The sequence below is a fragment of the Larus michahellis genome, chromosome 15 (assembly GCF_964199755.1).
Source record: "Larus michahellis chromosome 15, bLarMic1.1, whole genome shotgun sequence".
Lineage (NCBI taxonomy): Eukaryota > Metazoa > Chordata > Aves > Charadriiformes > Laridae > Larus > Larus michahellis.
In genome coordinates this window covers 3,138,774-3,155,229 of record NC_133910.1, presented here as the reverse complement: position 1 = coordinate 3,155,229, position 16,456 = coordinate 3,138,774, and the positions used below count along the sequence as shown (strand labels likewise).

The 16,456-nt window shown below is 47.3% G+C and overlaps 1 protein-coding gene across 3 annotated transcripts in view; it reads right to left on the bottom strand.

Moving 5' to 3' along the window:
- Positions 1 to 16,456, bottom strand: part of PNPLA7 (patatin like domain 7, lysophospholipase) — a 137,552-nt gene that overhangs the window by 47,789 nt on the left and 73,307 nt on the right. For 2 of the 3 annotated variants that reach the window (XM_074609344.1, XM_074609345.1), the window contains exons 22-25: positions 9,358 to 9,421; positions 8,652 to 8,820; positions 7,302 to 7,484; positions 6,097 to 6,215 (exon numbers count right to left, since the gene is read on the bottom strand). In XM_074609344.1, the coding sequence (XP_074465445.1) occupies positions 6,097 to 6,215; positions 7,302 to 7,484; positions 8,652 to 8,820; positions 9,358 to 9,421 (535 nt within the window). Of the gene's footprint in view, positions 1 to 6,096; positions 6,216 to 7,301; positions 7,485 to 8,651; positions 8,821 to 9,357; positions 9,422 to 14,011; positions 14,084 to 16,456 lie in introns of all 3 variants that reach the window. The other variant, XM_074609343.1, reaches the window with a different exon arrangement.

The window sequence follows — 16,456 nt, the reverse complement described above, 5'->3', positions numbered from 1 at the left end:
TTTTAAGACAGTGTCCACGCACACACACTTCTCCCTCTGATAGGAGTAAAAAGTCTCATGTCCTTAGTTATCTGTCTTCGCAGAGGAATAAGAATTAATCTTCCTTAACTGCTGGAACTGAATCCGAAGCACCTGCACCATAAAACCTCACGCAGTGTCCCCAGGAGGTTCTGTTATTGCCGGGATTGAGCATCAGGGTTTCATAACCACGAGGCTGCCATCACCCGCGCCGCAGGACAGGGAGCTGCGGCACAGCAAACCTGCCCATCCCGAGGGCAGCGCTTTGTCATCGGGACGTCGGTTCCACCTCAAATTCCAGCTTTTTATTCCTCAGATGTTTCCTCACGTATTGGAGGCCAGGGTATGAGATGTCAGCTCCCCCGCTGCACTGCCGGCCGCTGCTCCAAACACCAGTCCTCACCCGGGAGACTTCACTTTTAAGCCTAGTGCGTTTTCTAAGGTGTAATAGGCATTTTTCTGGGCAGTCTTCCCTATTTTCAGGGAACAGACGTGTTTCCCTCTGCTTTTGTGGACCAGGGGGCAAAAGGTGACAGCCCAGAAGGGATCTCAGTGGCTGGGTAATGGCACAGCTACAGCTCCCAGTGCTCCCCTGCACGGCAGCAGCGCTGGAAACCAGACCCTCCTGCGCTGCCGTTCAGCCTTGGTCTTTGGGAGAGCTAACAGCCCCAAAAAAGAAGTGGTTTTATTTCTAACATCCCTTCCTTGCAGCGCATTGCCCCCGTAAGTCCAGCTGTTGTGTTACCATGTTATGCTGCTGAGTATTCACATATTCATTAGTTTTGGCAGCCTGTCAACTTTCTCTTAACCGGTTCAAGCAAGGGAAAGAAAACAGGGACTTCACAGCTTCTCCCAGAGAAAAGCTGATGAGAATTTCATAGGCGGTGGAAGCAGAATTTCTGTTGCCCGCAGTGCATCCTCTTGCCAGACACCGACGATCTGCATCACGCAATGAAGAAGGGAAAGTTTCTCAGAGGGAAGATGGCAAAATACAATTGGGTAGGAAACATCAAGCAACTAAATAACAGGGTAACCACAAACGCCCTCCTGTCCTCAGTTATCATGGGAAAAAGACAGAATCGGCCTGCCCTCACCCGGGATGAGACCACAAGGTTTTTGTGCATTTTAAGGCTCCTCTCCAAATTAGAATAACAAATGAGACAGAAAAACAAAACAAACCCCAAAACATACCAGTATCTTTATTAATCATTTCTGACTCCTCACATAAGCATACTGCAAATTCAGCCTCTGCACTTATGCCAACTCTGGTACCGCTTAATTGCTGAGACTGTGATTAAAGTACTGCGTTACAGGCCACGGAACATCAGCAACACGTCCCTTCGTCTGCTAACGGCAGCCGGGAGCTGCCTGGAAGGCTCTGTCCCGGAGGACACCAATGTGCAAAGACACTACAGCAGGAATAAAATATCTTAGAGCAGAGCATTTACTCGCTTTCAAGTGTTTTACGTGGATAGGCCAGGTCATCACTATCCCAGTTCAACTCCTTTTTAAACAAGATGGAGCAGGGGAAGCACTACAGTTTGTTCATAATGCAAGGGCTCCTCAGCTCCTAGCCAAACCTACATTCAGAAGAGGAATGTGACCTTCTAAAGTTCTCAAAATGACTGTTTCATGTTTTTCCTTACGTGACGTTGGGAGCTTGTCATCAATCCTTCTCTACCACAATTGCTCAGAAACACAAAAGGGGCACAGCGACAGCTGGGAAACCTCTCGACGTGCCGCCACGTTGGACCAGCCTTCAACTAGGAGTTCCTTGTACCTGCCCCGGGAGCTGCACGTCTGCCTCTGCCACATCCCGAGCTGGCTGTGGGCATGCCCTACCTTCTCCTTGCTTCACCCATGTGCGTAGGACAATCCAAGCCGTACGTCCCTTGGTTCCTTCCGACTGCATAATGCGGTTTTGCCCAACCTGACTGTGCTAGGGATTACTCCTAAGCTGCAAGTCTTTGTCCCATGCAGGCAAAGCACAAACAAATTCTGCCTTTGTGCCCCCTGGATGGATGGCAGTGCCAAGGGATCAGTCTCTGGTGGCACAGAAGGTAAGCAAGGCTGATAAACGGGCTTTTACTCAGACTTGCCTGAATAAATCAGAGTTGCAACCAAACATAGAATCATTGAATCGTCTAGGTTGGAAGAGACTTTAAGATAACACAATGGGTGCAGCGACAGTAAAGCCTCCTTGTTCTATTCTTCATGGAATTGGGGGTCCTGGAGTCAAACACTGGGGGTGCAGAGGCAAACGTGACCTCCTCAGAGCAGACCAATTACGAGATCTGCCCCTCGGGCAATCTACATTGGGTAAAGCCACCGAATGGGAAGACAAAGCCAGGCTTTGAGGAGCGCAGAGACCCAGGTTGGGCTCAGGGCAGCAGCCAGTAAGTGACGGGGCGGTGGATGGACCTGCACCTTTGGCCTTCCCTAAAAGCGCAGCATGTGAGCGCCCTGCGTGCGGTATGGGCTTTGGGAGCACAGACGGACAGACGGGGCAACGAGTGGGTTCATCAGACACAAATATCTCCATAACAAGAAAGGCATCACTTGCTTCTCCTACAGCGCTGCTTTTATCCTCCCTTTTCAGGGGGCCAGAGATGAAAGCAAAGAAGAAAAGGCAGAAAGAACAGGTTGATGAAACGGGAACTGCCCAAAATGAAAAGGCAAAAGTCCAAGTCAAATCCTTAGAGTCAGCAAGAAAACGCTGTGAAAAAAACCAACTACTTGACATATCAGGAGCTGAGGTAAAATAATAAGTTCGAGAAGAAAACTAAATGGAAAAAGGAGAAAAGAAAAGATGCCCTGATGGACAAACACCCTCCAACAGCAGCTCCTCGGGGACAGCCGAGCTGCTCAGCCTGACGGGAGGGCAGCGGGGAGAAGGGAAAGGCATGACGTGCTGCGGAGCCATGGCCACCGCGTCACACAGACCGGGCAGGACACGCGGCCACCAGCAGCACCCGCTGGTAAAGGTCCCTGGCACCGCGGGCGTTCATTCCCTGCGCGGACATGCAGCTCATTATTGTGCCTTATTCCGGACAGCACATCCAAAAAAGGCAGGTAACTTCTTTTAACAATAGCTCTTTCCTTCTCGATAGGCATATCTCACGGGCGTCACGTATTTGTATCACGTGTGTTACTGCAAATGCAGACCCCTATCAAAATAACCAAACGGGAACAGGTCGAATGCTTTGCGTTTCCCCATTACGCTTACGTGGAACAGGCACGTCGGACAAAATTCACTCCTAGAATAACGACGTTATAATCAACAACAAAGCCTGTCGTCACCGTTTTCATCAAGTCAGTCTCCATAAACAGCACGCTCAGTTGTTTTTTTTTTTCCCCAAGCCCTAGGGATTCCCAGATACTTCTGTATTAATTATTTACTCCCCATAAATTTTAGTTTTCAAACAGCTTTGCTCAGACAGCGACCGAAAAACCAAAGAAAGGGTGGGCTGTACGTGGGATGGCTAAAGGTCATGAGAATGATTTATGGGAGGATTTCTGCCTTTGTTGCAGGGTTTGATGCGTCATTATGCTTGCAGCTACATTTCCAAGGTATTATTTTTTTAAGCGCAAATCCCCTTTCCTTCCCTCAAACTCCACTATGTTTCTAACTGAAATTAACTTAGCACTCAACAAAAGCAAAACGCTATAATTTTAGAACTGTATCACTTCAATTTGTTTTATTTTTATACTCACAAGAGAAGTAAAACCTTTAGTTCCTACGAGCCTTTTGTCATGACAAACCACAAAGATAATTACTAGGAAGCTGCTCTGGTAAAACCTCCCAAACCCACTGTCGCTGGGAAGCCAAACATTCCCAAAATAACAACTAAATAATTGATATTACTGGGGTCACAGAACATGGTACCTTTAACGGAAAGAACCACCGGGCAGCGCCCAGGAACCACCGTCCCGCTCTGCTCTGTGTGCCCCGCACGACTCACGCTCCTGCGACAAGGCAGGGGGTTACTTTGTGCCGCGTGTTATCCCAAGGCTGCGCTAACGGTCGGGCAGCTGTGCAGCGACCCATCGAAGTGTTTTTGGCTGGAATGGGCTTTAATCACAGGGTGACTTTAAGTACCTCGTGCATAATCCCTTGAAGTTCCCTTCTCAGCAGAGACGGGGACCTAAGAACTCACTTTGAGCTGTGAACCTTCCAAAGGCAGAGATATTTTTTTTTTAATTTTTTTTTTTTTTTTTTTTTTACACACTTCAGAGTAAGTGTGTAATTCTTGCCCCAGAGTCTTAATTATATTCTCACTTTAAAAATAAATTTTTAAGAAATCCAAATCTTTCATCTAGCCACGATTTAGATGACAATTCAGCTACAGAAACAGCATTCCGTACCTTTCCATTAAGAACACAACGGTCACACCACCCGCGTGTCAGCCTGAACCCCCAGAAAAACCATTTTGGTCCACGACATCAATAGGGTTTCAGAGAAAGCAGAAATTATCCTATTTATCTGTTCTGCCATTTAACCCTCTTAAAGTCCTCCACATTGCGCAGATGAAGAAATTAGCAAATTAGCGGCTGATGGGACACGGTGACATTGCTGAATGGGCGCCGAGCATCCAGAAAGCCTGAAGCCACCACAGCAGCGGTTCAGACCCGCGGAGGAGGACGACACAGGAACAACGAACAGGCTCAATAATCCTCCTCTTTCTTACCTCTGCTCTTGGAAACCAGCAGGTGGCAGCTTGCAAATTAAGTAGTAGAACAAAAAAAAAATAATAAAAATAAATAAACAGTTTGGCAAAAATTACAGCAGTGTTTACAGAAGGAAGAAAGGAAGGGAACGAGCAAAATGTGCTGCCAGAAATATCAAAGTGCACATATTTTAGCGTGACACAGGCTTCAGTAGAGACAGAGACATCAGATAACTTCTAAGCCAAAAAAAACCCCACCCCGAGTGCTTTGCATCAGTCGATTAGAAGCCTCCCGAGATCCCCAGATTGAGCAGAAGCTCCCCTCCTCTGCTTTCCTTTGTGTCTCCACGGGATAGTGCTTATCTCAGCAACGAGACACCGAAATCATCCCAGGTGAGGAAAGCGTGAAAGGCAGCCGGATAACGGCATCTTCGCAGACACTCAAAGGAAGAGCCACGGCGCTGGCTGTCTCAGCATCAAGTGACTAATCAGAACAAGCTGGCACCACGGAGCTCTAACCTTTACCGTAACAAACGCTCCCCCCCAAAGCACGCACTGGCCCAAAGACAAAAATGTGATATTTCCGTGGATTTAAATAGACAGACTATGTGCAAATTATATTTTTTTTTTTTGAGAGCGGTATTTCAAAGCACTCTTTTAAAGAAGGGCTTCAAGCACATGGTGACAAAGACAACGAAGGCAGCGCTCTCTTGAGACAAAGGGCTACTAAATTCTGTGTCTGTCTCAACATAAAACTCTCAAAGTAAAAAGGGATTCCAGAGAAAAATGTCAGTAATAATTTATTTCCAAAGCTCACCAGGAATTCATATGGAATTCTAATCAAGTGTTCAGCACACACCTTGCCCCCACGCCTGCAAAAATACAATCTTTCTGTAAAGTGAGGCTGTCTGAAGCGCGTAGGTACCTGGGGTTTTGGGTGATCATAAAGACGAGAACATTCTCCCATTAGGGGACATAATTCTTCTTGCTGCCCAAACTTCGAAGAGCTTTGGGGGCCTTTGAAATACGGTGAGCCATTTTCTAATAGAAGAATCTGGGAGGGGGCGGAGGGGGGGGGATGGAACCAAAAATCCACAGTGTAGGCCCACAAAGAAAGAAGCGTCATACTTAGTGCCTTGGTCACCTCCTGGTATTAAGCCCAACTGATGAGTGGTCTCAAGAGGTCATAAACACTCCTGTTCCTTCTGCAGACATCCAAGCACAATCCCGCGCAGCAGGTTAAGTTTGTGTAACAAAAGCAACTCCTCAGTGTCTCCCCCAAATGCTGCTTACAGAACAGTCCTGGTTCTACAGCATTTCAGTTTTCCTGAAGGATCCGTCGCAGCCCGGTGACAGTGCTGCTCTAGGATCTGGCAGCAACACACTGGCGTGCCCAGGATAAGCCACCTACCTGGCTCCTCCGCCCCCCAGCACCAGCGCGATGGCATTTCCAGTCAGAACACGAGCCAGGCGAGAAAAGTCGGAGTGACGGTCTGGTGGCTTCTGGAATACGCGTTCGTACATCTCTATCTGCAGAAGGGAGGCAGAAGATGGTCACTCTAAAGGCGGGGTAGAGTCTACGCTACCAGCCAACAACATACTGTTAAAAGTGGATGGCTGTTCTTCCAAGGAAAGAGGGTTAATGGATTATCCAAACAGTTCTAGTGATCATATGTGTTTCTCACACTTTTATAGTAGCTGGGAAAATTCCATTGGAGTACGGTATTTTCTTTGGAGATCTTTCTCTTTCTTGACAAGGATTTGAAGTTACCGGGAAGCGTCCCAAGTCTGCCTCTGCTTTACCTTCAGCGTGGGTTTCACAAGCACAGGGATCCTCCCAATGAAGGGGACTCTGCTGCCTGCACACACCTATCAACAGGACCTTGAGGTGGTATTTACTGTCTCCAGCCAAGCGTGCATCCATAAAGATGACAGGAGCCCCTTACCCCTGTGTTTTCTAAAGTAAATTGAAGCCAAACATTTGAGGACACTGCAGTCCTCAGCACAAGAAGGCCATGGACCTGTTGGAGCGGGGCCAGAGGAGGCCACGAAGGTGATCAAAGGGCTGGAGCCCCTCTGCTGTGAGGACAGGCTGAGAGAGCTGGGGGGTTCAGCCTGGAGAAGAGAAGGCTCCGGGGAGACCTCAGAGCCCCTTCCAGTCCCTCAAGGGGCTCCAGGAAAGCTGGGGAGGGACTCTGGATCAGGGAGGGGAGCCATGGGATGAGGGGGAACAGTTTTAAACTGGAAGAGGGGAGATTGAGATGAGATCTGAGGAAGAAATTCTTTGCTGTGAGGGTGGTGAGCCCCTGGCCCAGGTTGCCCAGAGAAGCTGTGGCTGCCCCATCCCTGGAGGGGTTCAAGGCCAGGTTGGACGGGGCTTGGAGCAACCTGGGCTGGTGGGAGGTGTCCCTGCCCAGGGCAGGGGGTGGCACTGGGTGGGCTTTAAGGTCCCTTCCGACCCAAACCATTCTACGATTCTATGATTCAAATAGAGCACTACCCGTGTAACGGTCAGTTGCACATCGGAATATCACGTAGTATCACTATGTCAGATTAATTTGTCAAAGGTAAAGTACAACAGCGAAGGGATCGGCCACCAAAGCAGGAATCTCTTACCAGCTTGGGCAGGCTTCTTTTGGAAAAGACTCTGCGTGGGCAGCGGAGGTGAAGATGTGCAGAACACCAGCTCCGCATGTTGAGCCATTCCACGGTCCGGGAAGGGAGAGGCCCATCCTCCTTATGCAGCAGGACAAGTTGCTTCTGGGCTCGGACCGCCGTGTTCTCCAGCATCCTCTCCAGCTACAGCACAGCACACACCAAAGCAAGGAGGGTGTCAGGTATGGACTGCTCCAGAAGCAGCTTAACAGAATAATGTATTGTGAAATACATACACACACACATATATATATATACACACACACACACCTGAGCCCTATTCCCATCTGAATCTGCAGACAGCTACACACATGAAGAACCATCAAACAAGATGGATTGAGACAACGACGCTGTTAGCTGTGGGCTTCTGTGGCATACAGAACTCCAAAAAATCAGACAAGGATTCAAACCCGACTACTTAAAAATGAATGCTTTTTACCTAAACAGAGACCATTAAATGCACAGCACAGACACACGCTGTTCATGCAAAATGAGATCCCTTCCCCAGTCACACCTAAGCCTACAAACGTTCAGCATGTTTTGTTCTTTCACTTCCAATCAGACCCCTTTTCCCTCCTCGCATTCCTTATTTTTGTTCTTTTGTTGTTGTTGTTTTAGGCAACCGATGGCAACTTGCTCTTGCCGTGCTTCCTGCCTCCCACGTACGGTCATGAAGAACCAACACAAAGCGACACACGGGAACGCTGCAGATGGTCCCAGTCCCAGGCTCTCGGGAGGTGAGACTCAGCCTTGCACAATCCTAAAAATCCCCCTGCTGACCTCATTTTTAAAATTTCTCGCAGAATTTATACGCCTGGTCAAACAACTTCAGTAACGAAAGATCAAAAATAAAAATAGATAGTAAGGAGGAAAAAAAAAAAAAATACAGCTTCCAATCTGTAATAATATATACTTAATTATTCATACAATACAATTTATATCTACTTTTTCCTAGGCACACAACACGAATTCCATCCAGGAAGAAAAGAATTTCTCTCTCTATCTGGATATTGCGTAAAGAAATTCTGGACGGAAAGGCAAAGCTTCAACGCAATTTGGCTTCTGATTTACCATTGGCCAAAATGATCCTTTAGAGGAACGGAACTTAGCTGGAAACACTTCTGTATAAAACTTGCCACTTCAGAGGCTCCTCATTCAATTCTTTTTCTATTTATAACACACTTGTCTCGGGAATATTTCATTATTTATGTTTCCTTGGGTATTAAACCCGGGAAAATTCATGAATATGAAACAACCTCCTCTGACGTGCACCACTAACGCTGCCAATCCAGGCAGGAGCTATCCCCACACCTCTCCAACAGTGGGTTCCTGGTCTCCCAGCCCCACGATGAGGATGCAGTCCGCCTGCCGGATGCAGCGCTGGGTCCAGGGGGTGAGGGTGCTGTCTGCCTGGTAGAGCACGATACGGTGAATATCCTCCTGCTGCCCCAGCCAGCTGGTTAGTCGGTATTCATGGATGCTGGGGACAGAAAAGGGAAACAAAAAAACAAAAAACGAACAAATTCAAATGGTTTTATATCACAGCTCCTGACAGAGTAGAGAGAAATGTTACATGCCAAGCACAAAATCTGAAGGGCATCGGAGACCTGCATCTCTTGCTCCTCCAGTCTAGGAACCTTATCTCCACACATTTCCAGGCTCCTGCTTGCTTTATTTCTCCATTATTTATCCCATTAGATCTGTACACAGAGGAAAGAGGGTGCAGTGGTGCCTAACTTCAGCAAGACTTCCACGGCATCCCTAAGAACGAGCACACGACACCCACTTGCAGCAATCCCGCTTTTCCCATTTCACAAGTGAGAAAGCATGATGGAAAAAAACCACCCACATTTGAACCAAATACTCTTGAAACATTGTTGTCTCAAACACCTCGGTAAGAAAGCACAATATATGTCAGAACACAGGATTTTATTCCCAAATACTGTACATTTATAAGGCCAGCACAGCATCTTTCTGCATTCTTTCACAAGAAATAAGTAATAACGAGGGCAGGTACCTATCCAGGGCAGCAGAACCAAGTCGCTGTTTGATGTTGTCACTGGTGAGCAGCAAAGTAGGACCTGGAAGAACAAGTTTCACACGTGAACACCTGCCACTCGGCTCCTGCCAAACTCTATCGACTAAATGTAGCTGTAACAAATGCAGTTCTGTGAGCGCGCTTTGAAGATCACGATGGATCAGTTGCATCCGTTAGAGCTGTCGTGGAAGAAAGAACCGGCACAAAGTCTTCACAGAGATTTTCACACTTAGATATAACATTTTCCCATTCTCCGTATTCCCTGAGCCCTGTTGTTGCTTTAGGCTCAGCCTACAAGCTCTCTTTTATTGCATCCCTCAGTCACACAGGATGACACTTTCTACTGCAGCTGCATTTTCACAAACACAACGCTCAGAATATCACGTACCTTTCCCAGCCATAGAAAGCCCAGGAATCTGGTTTCAAAGAAAAAAAAAAGCTACCTCACTGACGTATTGAAATACATCATTTGTTCATCCTGCCCTAAACCGACTCCCTAGATGAATCATAGAATCTTCATGGTTGGAAAGGACCTTTGAGATCCTCGAGTCCAACCATACACACACACCCAAAAAAAAAAATAAAAAAAAAATCCTCAAGCTCTCTCTATAGTATTACTACTTCTTTTTCAACCTGCCAACACGAATCTATACCGCTACCAGCCCCAAGCAGAGAATCCCAAATCCGTATTCACGCCACGGTCCGACGCACACCACTTCCACTACCGAGATGCGCACATCTGGCATCAACATTATACCAGAGATGAACTTTGGTGCACGTAAAGTTTCTTGCAGGCACTTTAAGTCTATTTTTCTTACTACCAACTCCATTTCATCGGCAGCAATACATGCCATCTGTGGTGGAGGTTGCAGAACAACTGCAGCTAAATACAAAAAAGCAAAGGAAAGAAAACTTAAGGGATTAATCCTTTCTTTAGGTGTGAGGTTATCTGTCTCATATTGAGAGAGAAACGCACATTTACAAAACACGAAAGGGCAGTTGCTTTGTATTAATGTTTTCATAACGTAATCCTTCATTTTTTCATTAATGAGCACTGAAATTTATGTGCAAAATAGTAAAACGCTTAATTATGTGAAGTCTCCCAAGGCATTAATAAAGCAGCGTGGCTTAATGTGTTTAGTAAAAATCAAGGAACCATGAACGAACAACACAGCAAAAGGTCACAGCTTCACACTTACATGCTCAAAAAGCACAACCCAGCCGTACAGCGTCTGGCGTTGGCATCCTGAGCTCCAGGGCCGACTCATGTCCCCCCCCAAGCGCTCATTTCCTCCTGTAAAGACTTCTCTCTGCTTTAACATGCTTCAGTGTTAGACTTGCAAAGAACTCAGAAATGGGAGTTCTGAACTTATGCAAAGCGTTTGACACTGTTCTGCACGACATCGTGGTCTCTAAACTAGAGAGACACGGATTTGATGGATGGACCAGTCGCTGGATAAGGAACTGGTTAGATGGCCACACTCAAAGGGTTGCGGTCAACGGTTCGATGTCCAAGTGGCAACCAGTGACGAGTGGCGTTCCTCAGGGGGTCAGTACTGGGACTGGTGCCGTTTAACATCTTTGTCGGTGACATGGACAATGGGATGGAGCACACCCTCAGCAAGTTTGCTGATGACACCAAGCCGTGTGGCATGGTCGACATCCTGGAGGGAGGGGATGCCATCCAGAGGGACCTAGACAGGCAGGAGAGCTGGGCCCATGAGAACCTCATGAAGTTCAACCAGGCCAAGTACAAGGTCCTACACCTGGTTCAGGGCAATCCCAAGCCCAAATCCAAGCCGGGAAGAGAATGGCTTGAGAGCACTCCTGAGGAGAAGGACTTGGGGGTGCTGGCTGATGAGAAGCTCAACATGAGCCGGCAACATGTATTCCACAGCCCAAAAAGCCAACCGCATCCTGGGCTGCATCAAAAGAAGTGTGGCCAGCAGGGCGAGCTGGGGGATTCTGTCCCTCTGCTCAGGTTGGGGGAGACTCCACCTGGAGTGCTGTGTCCAGCTCTGGAGCCCTCAGCACAAGAAGGACATGGACCTGTTGGAGCAGGTCCAGAGGAGGCCATGGAGATGCTCTGAGGGCTGGAGCCCCTCTGCTGTGAGGATAGGCTGAGAGAGCTGGGGGGGTTCAACCTGGAGAAGAGAAGGCTCCGGGGAGACCTCAGAGCCCCTTCCAGTCCCTCAAGGGGCTCCAGGAAAACTGGGGAGGGACTCTGGATCAGGGAGGGGAGCCATGGGATGAGGGGGAACAGTTTTAAACTGCAAGAGGGGAGATTGAGATGAGGCCTCGGAAAGAAATTCTTGGCTGTGAGGGCGGTGAGCCCCTGGCGCAGGTTGCCCAGAGAAGCTGTGGCTGCCCCATCCCTGGAGGGGTTCAAGGCCAGGTTGGACGGGGCTTGGAGCAACCTGGGCTGGTGGGAGGTGTCCCTGCCCAGGGCAGGGGGTGGAACTAGATGGTGTTTAAGGTCCCTTCCAATCCAAACCATTCTATGATCTTTTCATCTTGCATTTTCAAACACCCAAACAATGTTTGCTCATTGTTACACTGATGATGAAGGAAGAGCAATCAAAAATGGACAAAAATTTCCCCTAAGTTGAGACCAAAAGATAAAAAAGTAAAAGCTGGTAAGAAAGCACCAAAAGGAGGACGACTCAAGAGTAGAATTTCATTTCCTCATCCTCCAATAAAGGTTATGGTAGTTGGTTCCCACAAAAGCCACAAGTCCAAAGCAGAGGGAATTAGTTCCTAAGCATCTCCAGAGAAGAACCTGCCCTTCACTCCGGCATCAGCGCTGCTCGAACCCTCTGTCTGCAGGGAACAGACCTAATGCTCGGGGGGTTTTTACCCACTTCATTTTTAACATTGGTCGATTCTTTGATCTGGTTCAGCATTCGGCCTCACAAACAGCTGGGCTAGCACAACTTTGGATGAGGTAATGGGATTAAGAGAGGTCTCCTAGAAGAAATACTCCTGACATTGCGTGCTATAAAGACAGCAAGGGAGAGAGGGCAGGTCAATTTTGAAAATGCATTCAACAGCAAAGTTATCATTTGTGTTCATTAATGTGTCAAAGTTCTCAGCAAAATAGAAGTGATATGTAGACCAAATATTCTTCCAGGACATGCAACTTACAAAGCTTTATGACAGCGGTGGAAGTTCAGTAGGCAAAGAACGAACAGCCAGGAATGCAAAATGAGCTGAGGAATACAATAAAAATGTCAAGTAAGAGAGACTAACAACGAGCGGGGAACAGCGTGCTCCACCTCTGCCTTCCCCTGGTCACGGGCACAGGAGCCTGGAGTGCACCCGCCCATCTGATGGACCGGGGGCACATGCCCGAAGGGGAAACCATCGAACCCCGTGACCCCACCAGCCAGAACGCCTTTTATACAGGCGAGGGGCAGACTTTGTAGAGCTGGGCGCATCTTTATGTCCGTGTCGTGGTTTAACGCCGTCCGGCAGCCAGGACCGTGGAGTTCTCCCCCTTCCCCCCGAGAAGGGCAGGGAGAAGAGGGGAAAGGGAAGGGGGAAAAATCTTGTGGGTTGAGGTAAAGACAATTTAATAGAACAATAACAGAAAAATATAACAATAATAATGATGGTAAAAGAACATACAAAATAAAATAATCCAACACAAGTCATTCTCACCACCTGGGGAATTGGTTGCCCATCCCATCCCAAGCAGCGATTGTAGATCCTCCCCCCTCCCCTTCCCACCAACCCCCATTTCTGTACCCAGCGTGGCATCTATAGTACGGAATATTCCCCTGGCCATTCCGTTGTTCATTCTATGCTCCTGCTCAGCTTCTATGGGAAGCTGAAAAAAAGTCCTTCAATAGTACAACCATCACCTAGCAACAACTAAAACAATATGCATTACTGACATCCCTTTCATACCGAATCTGAAACACAGCAACCACTAGAAAGAAAAGTAACTGTCCCAGCTGAAACCAGGACAGTTAGTCAAGGAGATGGGTATTCACCCACAGATAGCTTGAATGGGGACAGCACATCCCCGCCAAGCAACAAGAGAGCCTTGGAGAGGCACATGACTTCAGAAATCATGTCCACTCACTTCACTTTTGCATGTGGAAAAGAAGCCGTTCCCAGTACATGATACAAACACGTGTGTAGAGGCAGAGACACGGCTGTGCTGGCTCGGGAGGGGTCTGCCCAGCATCCCCCCTGCGCACCGCAGCGCGGGACGAAGGCACCCAGACCTTTATTTATCCCCAGCACAGAACACGGTGATGCTTCCAACCAAACCAACTCTGTTTTGCTTCAGAAATAACAACCATCTGCTCTACACTTCCAATTTCTAGTGAGCTCCCAATTAATCAACCATTAAATAACCCTCCATTAATGTGATCAAGAACACCAACATATGCGTTCTCAGGCACATAAAACAGAATGACCAAAAGTGTTATTTAAACTAAACTGCTGAGAGCAAGGAAGTAATAAAACCCATTCTCAAGTGCATACCCCCTCACGCAGCCACACCAGCCGGCAGGAGTGCCCGAGGCTACGCGTTACCGTACCCTCACCACACATTGTCACAGCTACACACCATCCTCTAGTGACACTCTCTCCACACCTGACATCAGCCTCGCAGGCGACTTACTGCTGTCGGCATCATCCCTCCATCCCTCCGTCCTGGAGCAGCCGCCTGCACCCTTCCGGGCCTCTTCTCTTTCTGTAGGATTAGACACGGGGCGAATAGCTCAAAGTTAAGAACATAGGAGAGGTGATATGAGGTAACATTAAATATTTATCTAAGCCCAAGAGCAACTCTCTGGCTGCAACCAGCAGCAGATTGCTGGGGAACAGTATTAGAGCAAGGAAAACGTAATGACATTCTCCGAGCCTCCAGCAATTTGCAGTTCATGAATTCCTCAAGCCAGAGGTGGTGACTTTTAATAGCCCCGGGGGGATTTTTTTTTCTTTCGGCAAACTTGCTGGGATTCATAATTTCAGCTTTTATATCCTTTAGGTGAGAAAACACGGCGTGGCAGCATCTTGCCCCCAGGCACAGAGGATCATGATTCATGGGGAAACCTCACGGAGCACTGAAATTGGTTCTCCAGAGCCGGCTGTTCTTCGGTATGGAACTATAAGCCCATGAAAGAGAAGTGAGGAGAAAAAAATGCTCGCAAATATCAGAGTCTAGTTCATTTTATCTTTTAAAAATGCAAGGCGCTCAAGAAAAAGGTTGAGACAGCCCTTCAGAAAGGCTTCCACACTCAAATCCTGCCCCAGGGAAGAGACAGAAGTATCACACAAGAGACATGACTCTCTCGTTCTTGCCAAAGATGAGCACGCTATTCACTTTTGTAATTTTTTTCCCCACATAACACCAATCTCATAATACGTGAAGGAGTGGGAATAGAGATACTCTAGTTCTAAGTCTAATAAAACGTGGTCAAAAAGTTGCCCAGAGAAATCGGAGGTCCGGAGGTCAAGGACCGATCTCTGATGGTCAGAAATGGTCGCAAAACCACCTCACTTAGAAAAAACGCTCACACAAAGAGATACTGCCCAGTACGAAACGCACTGAGGAAAAGATTTTTCACAGCAAACTTACTTCGTCAAAGGAGAATTTATATTTGGCCTAACAGAAGTCTACAGAATTATGTGCCAAAAAGACAGAACTGAGAAACGCGTTTAGTGTCCCAGGGTCAGAAGATCTCGCCCAGCAAAAAAATACCAAGTTGTGCCAGGGTCCAGGCAGCACGTTAAACACTTCACATTTAAATCTAATCTGTGCGTAAAGCAGGCAGAAGTTCAGGCAGAACTTCAATTAAAAACTCCAATAAATTATTAGTAAAGATATTTCAGTGAGCGTTCCAATACGCTACACGATTTTAGAAATTAAAAGAAAGCTTATATTTAAAGGGCAGAAAGGAAGGAGAGAGACACATATGTTGGATTTGCATCCCTCTCTACTTCAGCTTGAAATTATATACGATCAGAGGGCTCCCACATATAATTAGAATTTGCACAGCCATGTGGTATCATTTAGCTGGTCTCAGCAAAAGAATAAAAAAAAAAACCAGTTAGGCAAACACTTTTAAAAAATATGAATATTGCAGAAGAGCTTTTTGATCAGAAATGCTCTCCGCTCTAGCAGGATTAAGGGGAAAAAAATATTAATAATAAAAATAGATATCATGAACCTTGACCAAAATTCATCGTTATGGTTATCCTAACCTGAAACTTTTCACAGCGGTAAAACCTGCCCGCCTTCATCTCATGCCTGTTAAAAGTAGAAAATTCTGTCCCTGCCTTTTGGAAGTTTTATATTCTACATCTTTTTCTTTGGAGACCCAAAGACCAAGGTGCAAAGGAATGGGCTTTCACACCGAAGCGTCCGAGCAATTGCAGCACGGAAGCAGCGATGGAGCCCCCGGCTCACCACGCTCTGCAGGACCTTCCTCTCTCCTCAACGCTCAGATCCTGATTTCCATTTATCCCGGTCTCAAGGGGAAGGTGGATTCACGCAGAGTTATTGCCGCCAGGTACCGAGGAACTGCTCCACCATCCAGCTTTTAACAGAACAAACGCCACGGAAACATGGACATCCCTCAGTACAGAACTGGGACATGATCACACTGTCCAGAAACAGGGTCTGAATTATCATAAACCACAGAGACACCAAATCTTACAGAAACCAGCACGAATTGGGTGGACAAAGCCGTGGGTGGACAAAGCCGTGGGTGGTACCAGAGGTTGGCGATCCCCGAGGGCAGAACACGGCACAGAGCGGCCAGCGCGGGCTGGGGCCCAGAACGCCCGGTATGGAGAGCAGTCTGGTGACGTGAGGACTTCCCATTATGGATTTCGAAGGAAAAAAAAAATAAAAATGGAAAAATGTATAATTAAACCCACACAAGAGAATCAAGCAACCAGACTGATAAGCCCTGCCTCACTACAGGCAAAAGTATTTGGAGGGGGAGGAAGATTCTGAATACTTTTCCAGTTCTTGTGGACAGTATATATTAATTCATGGTGTTATGAAACTTCCCCTATCAGGCTGAGGTATTCCATTTCTCATTATTTTTATATTCTT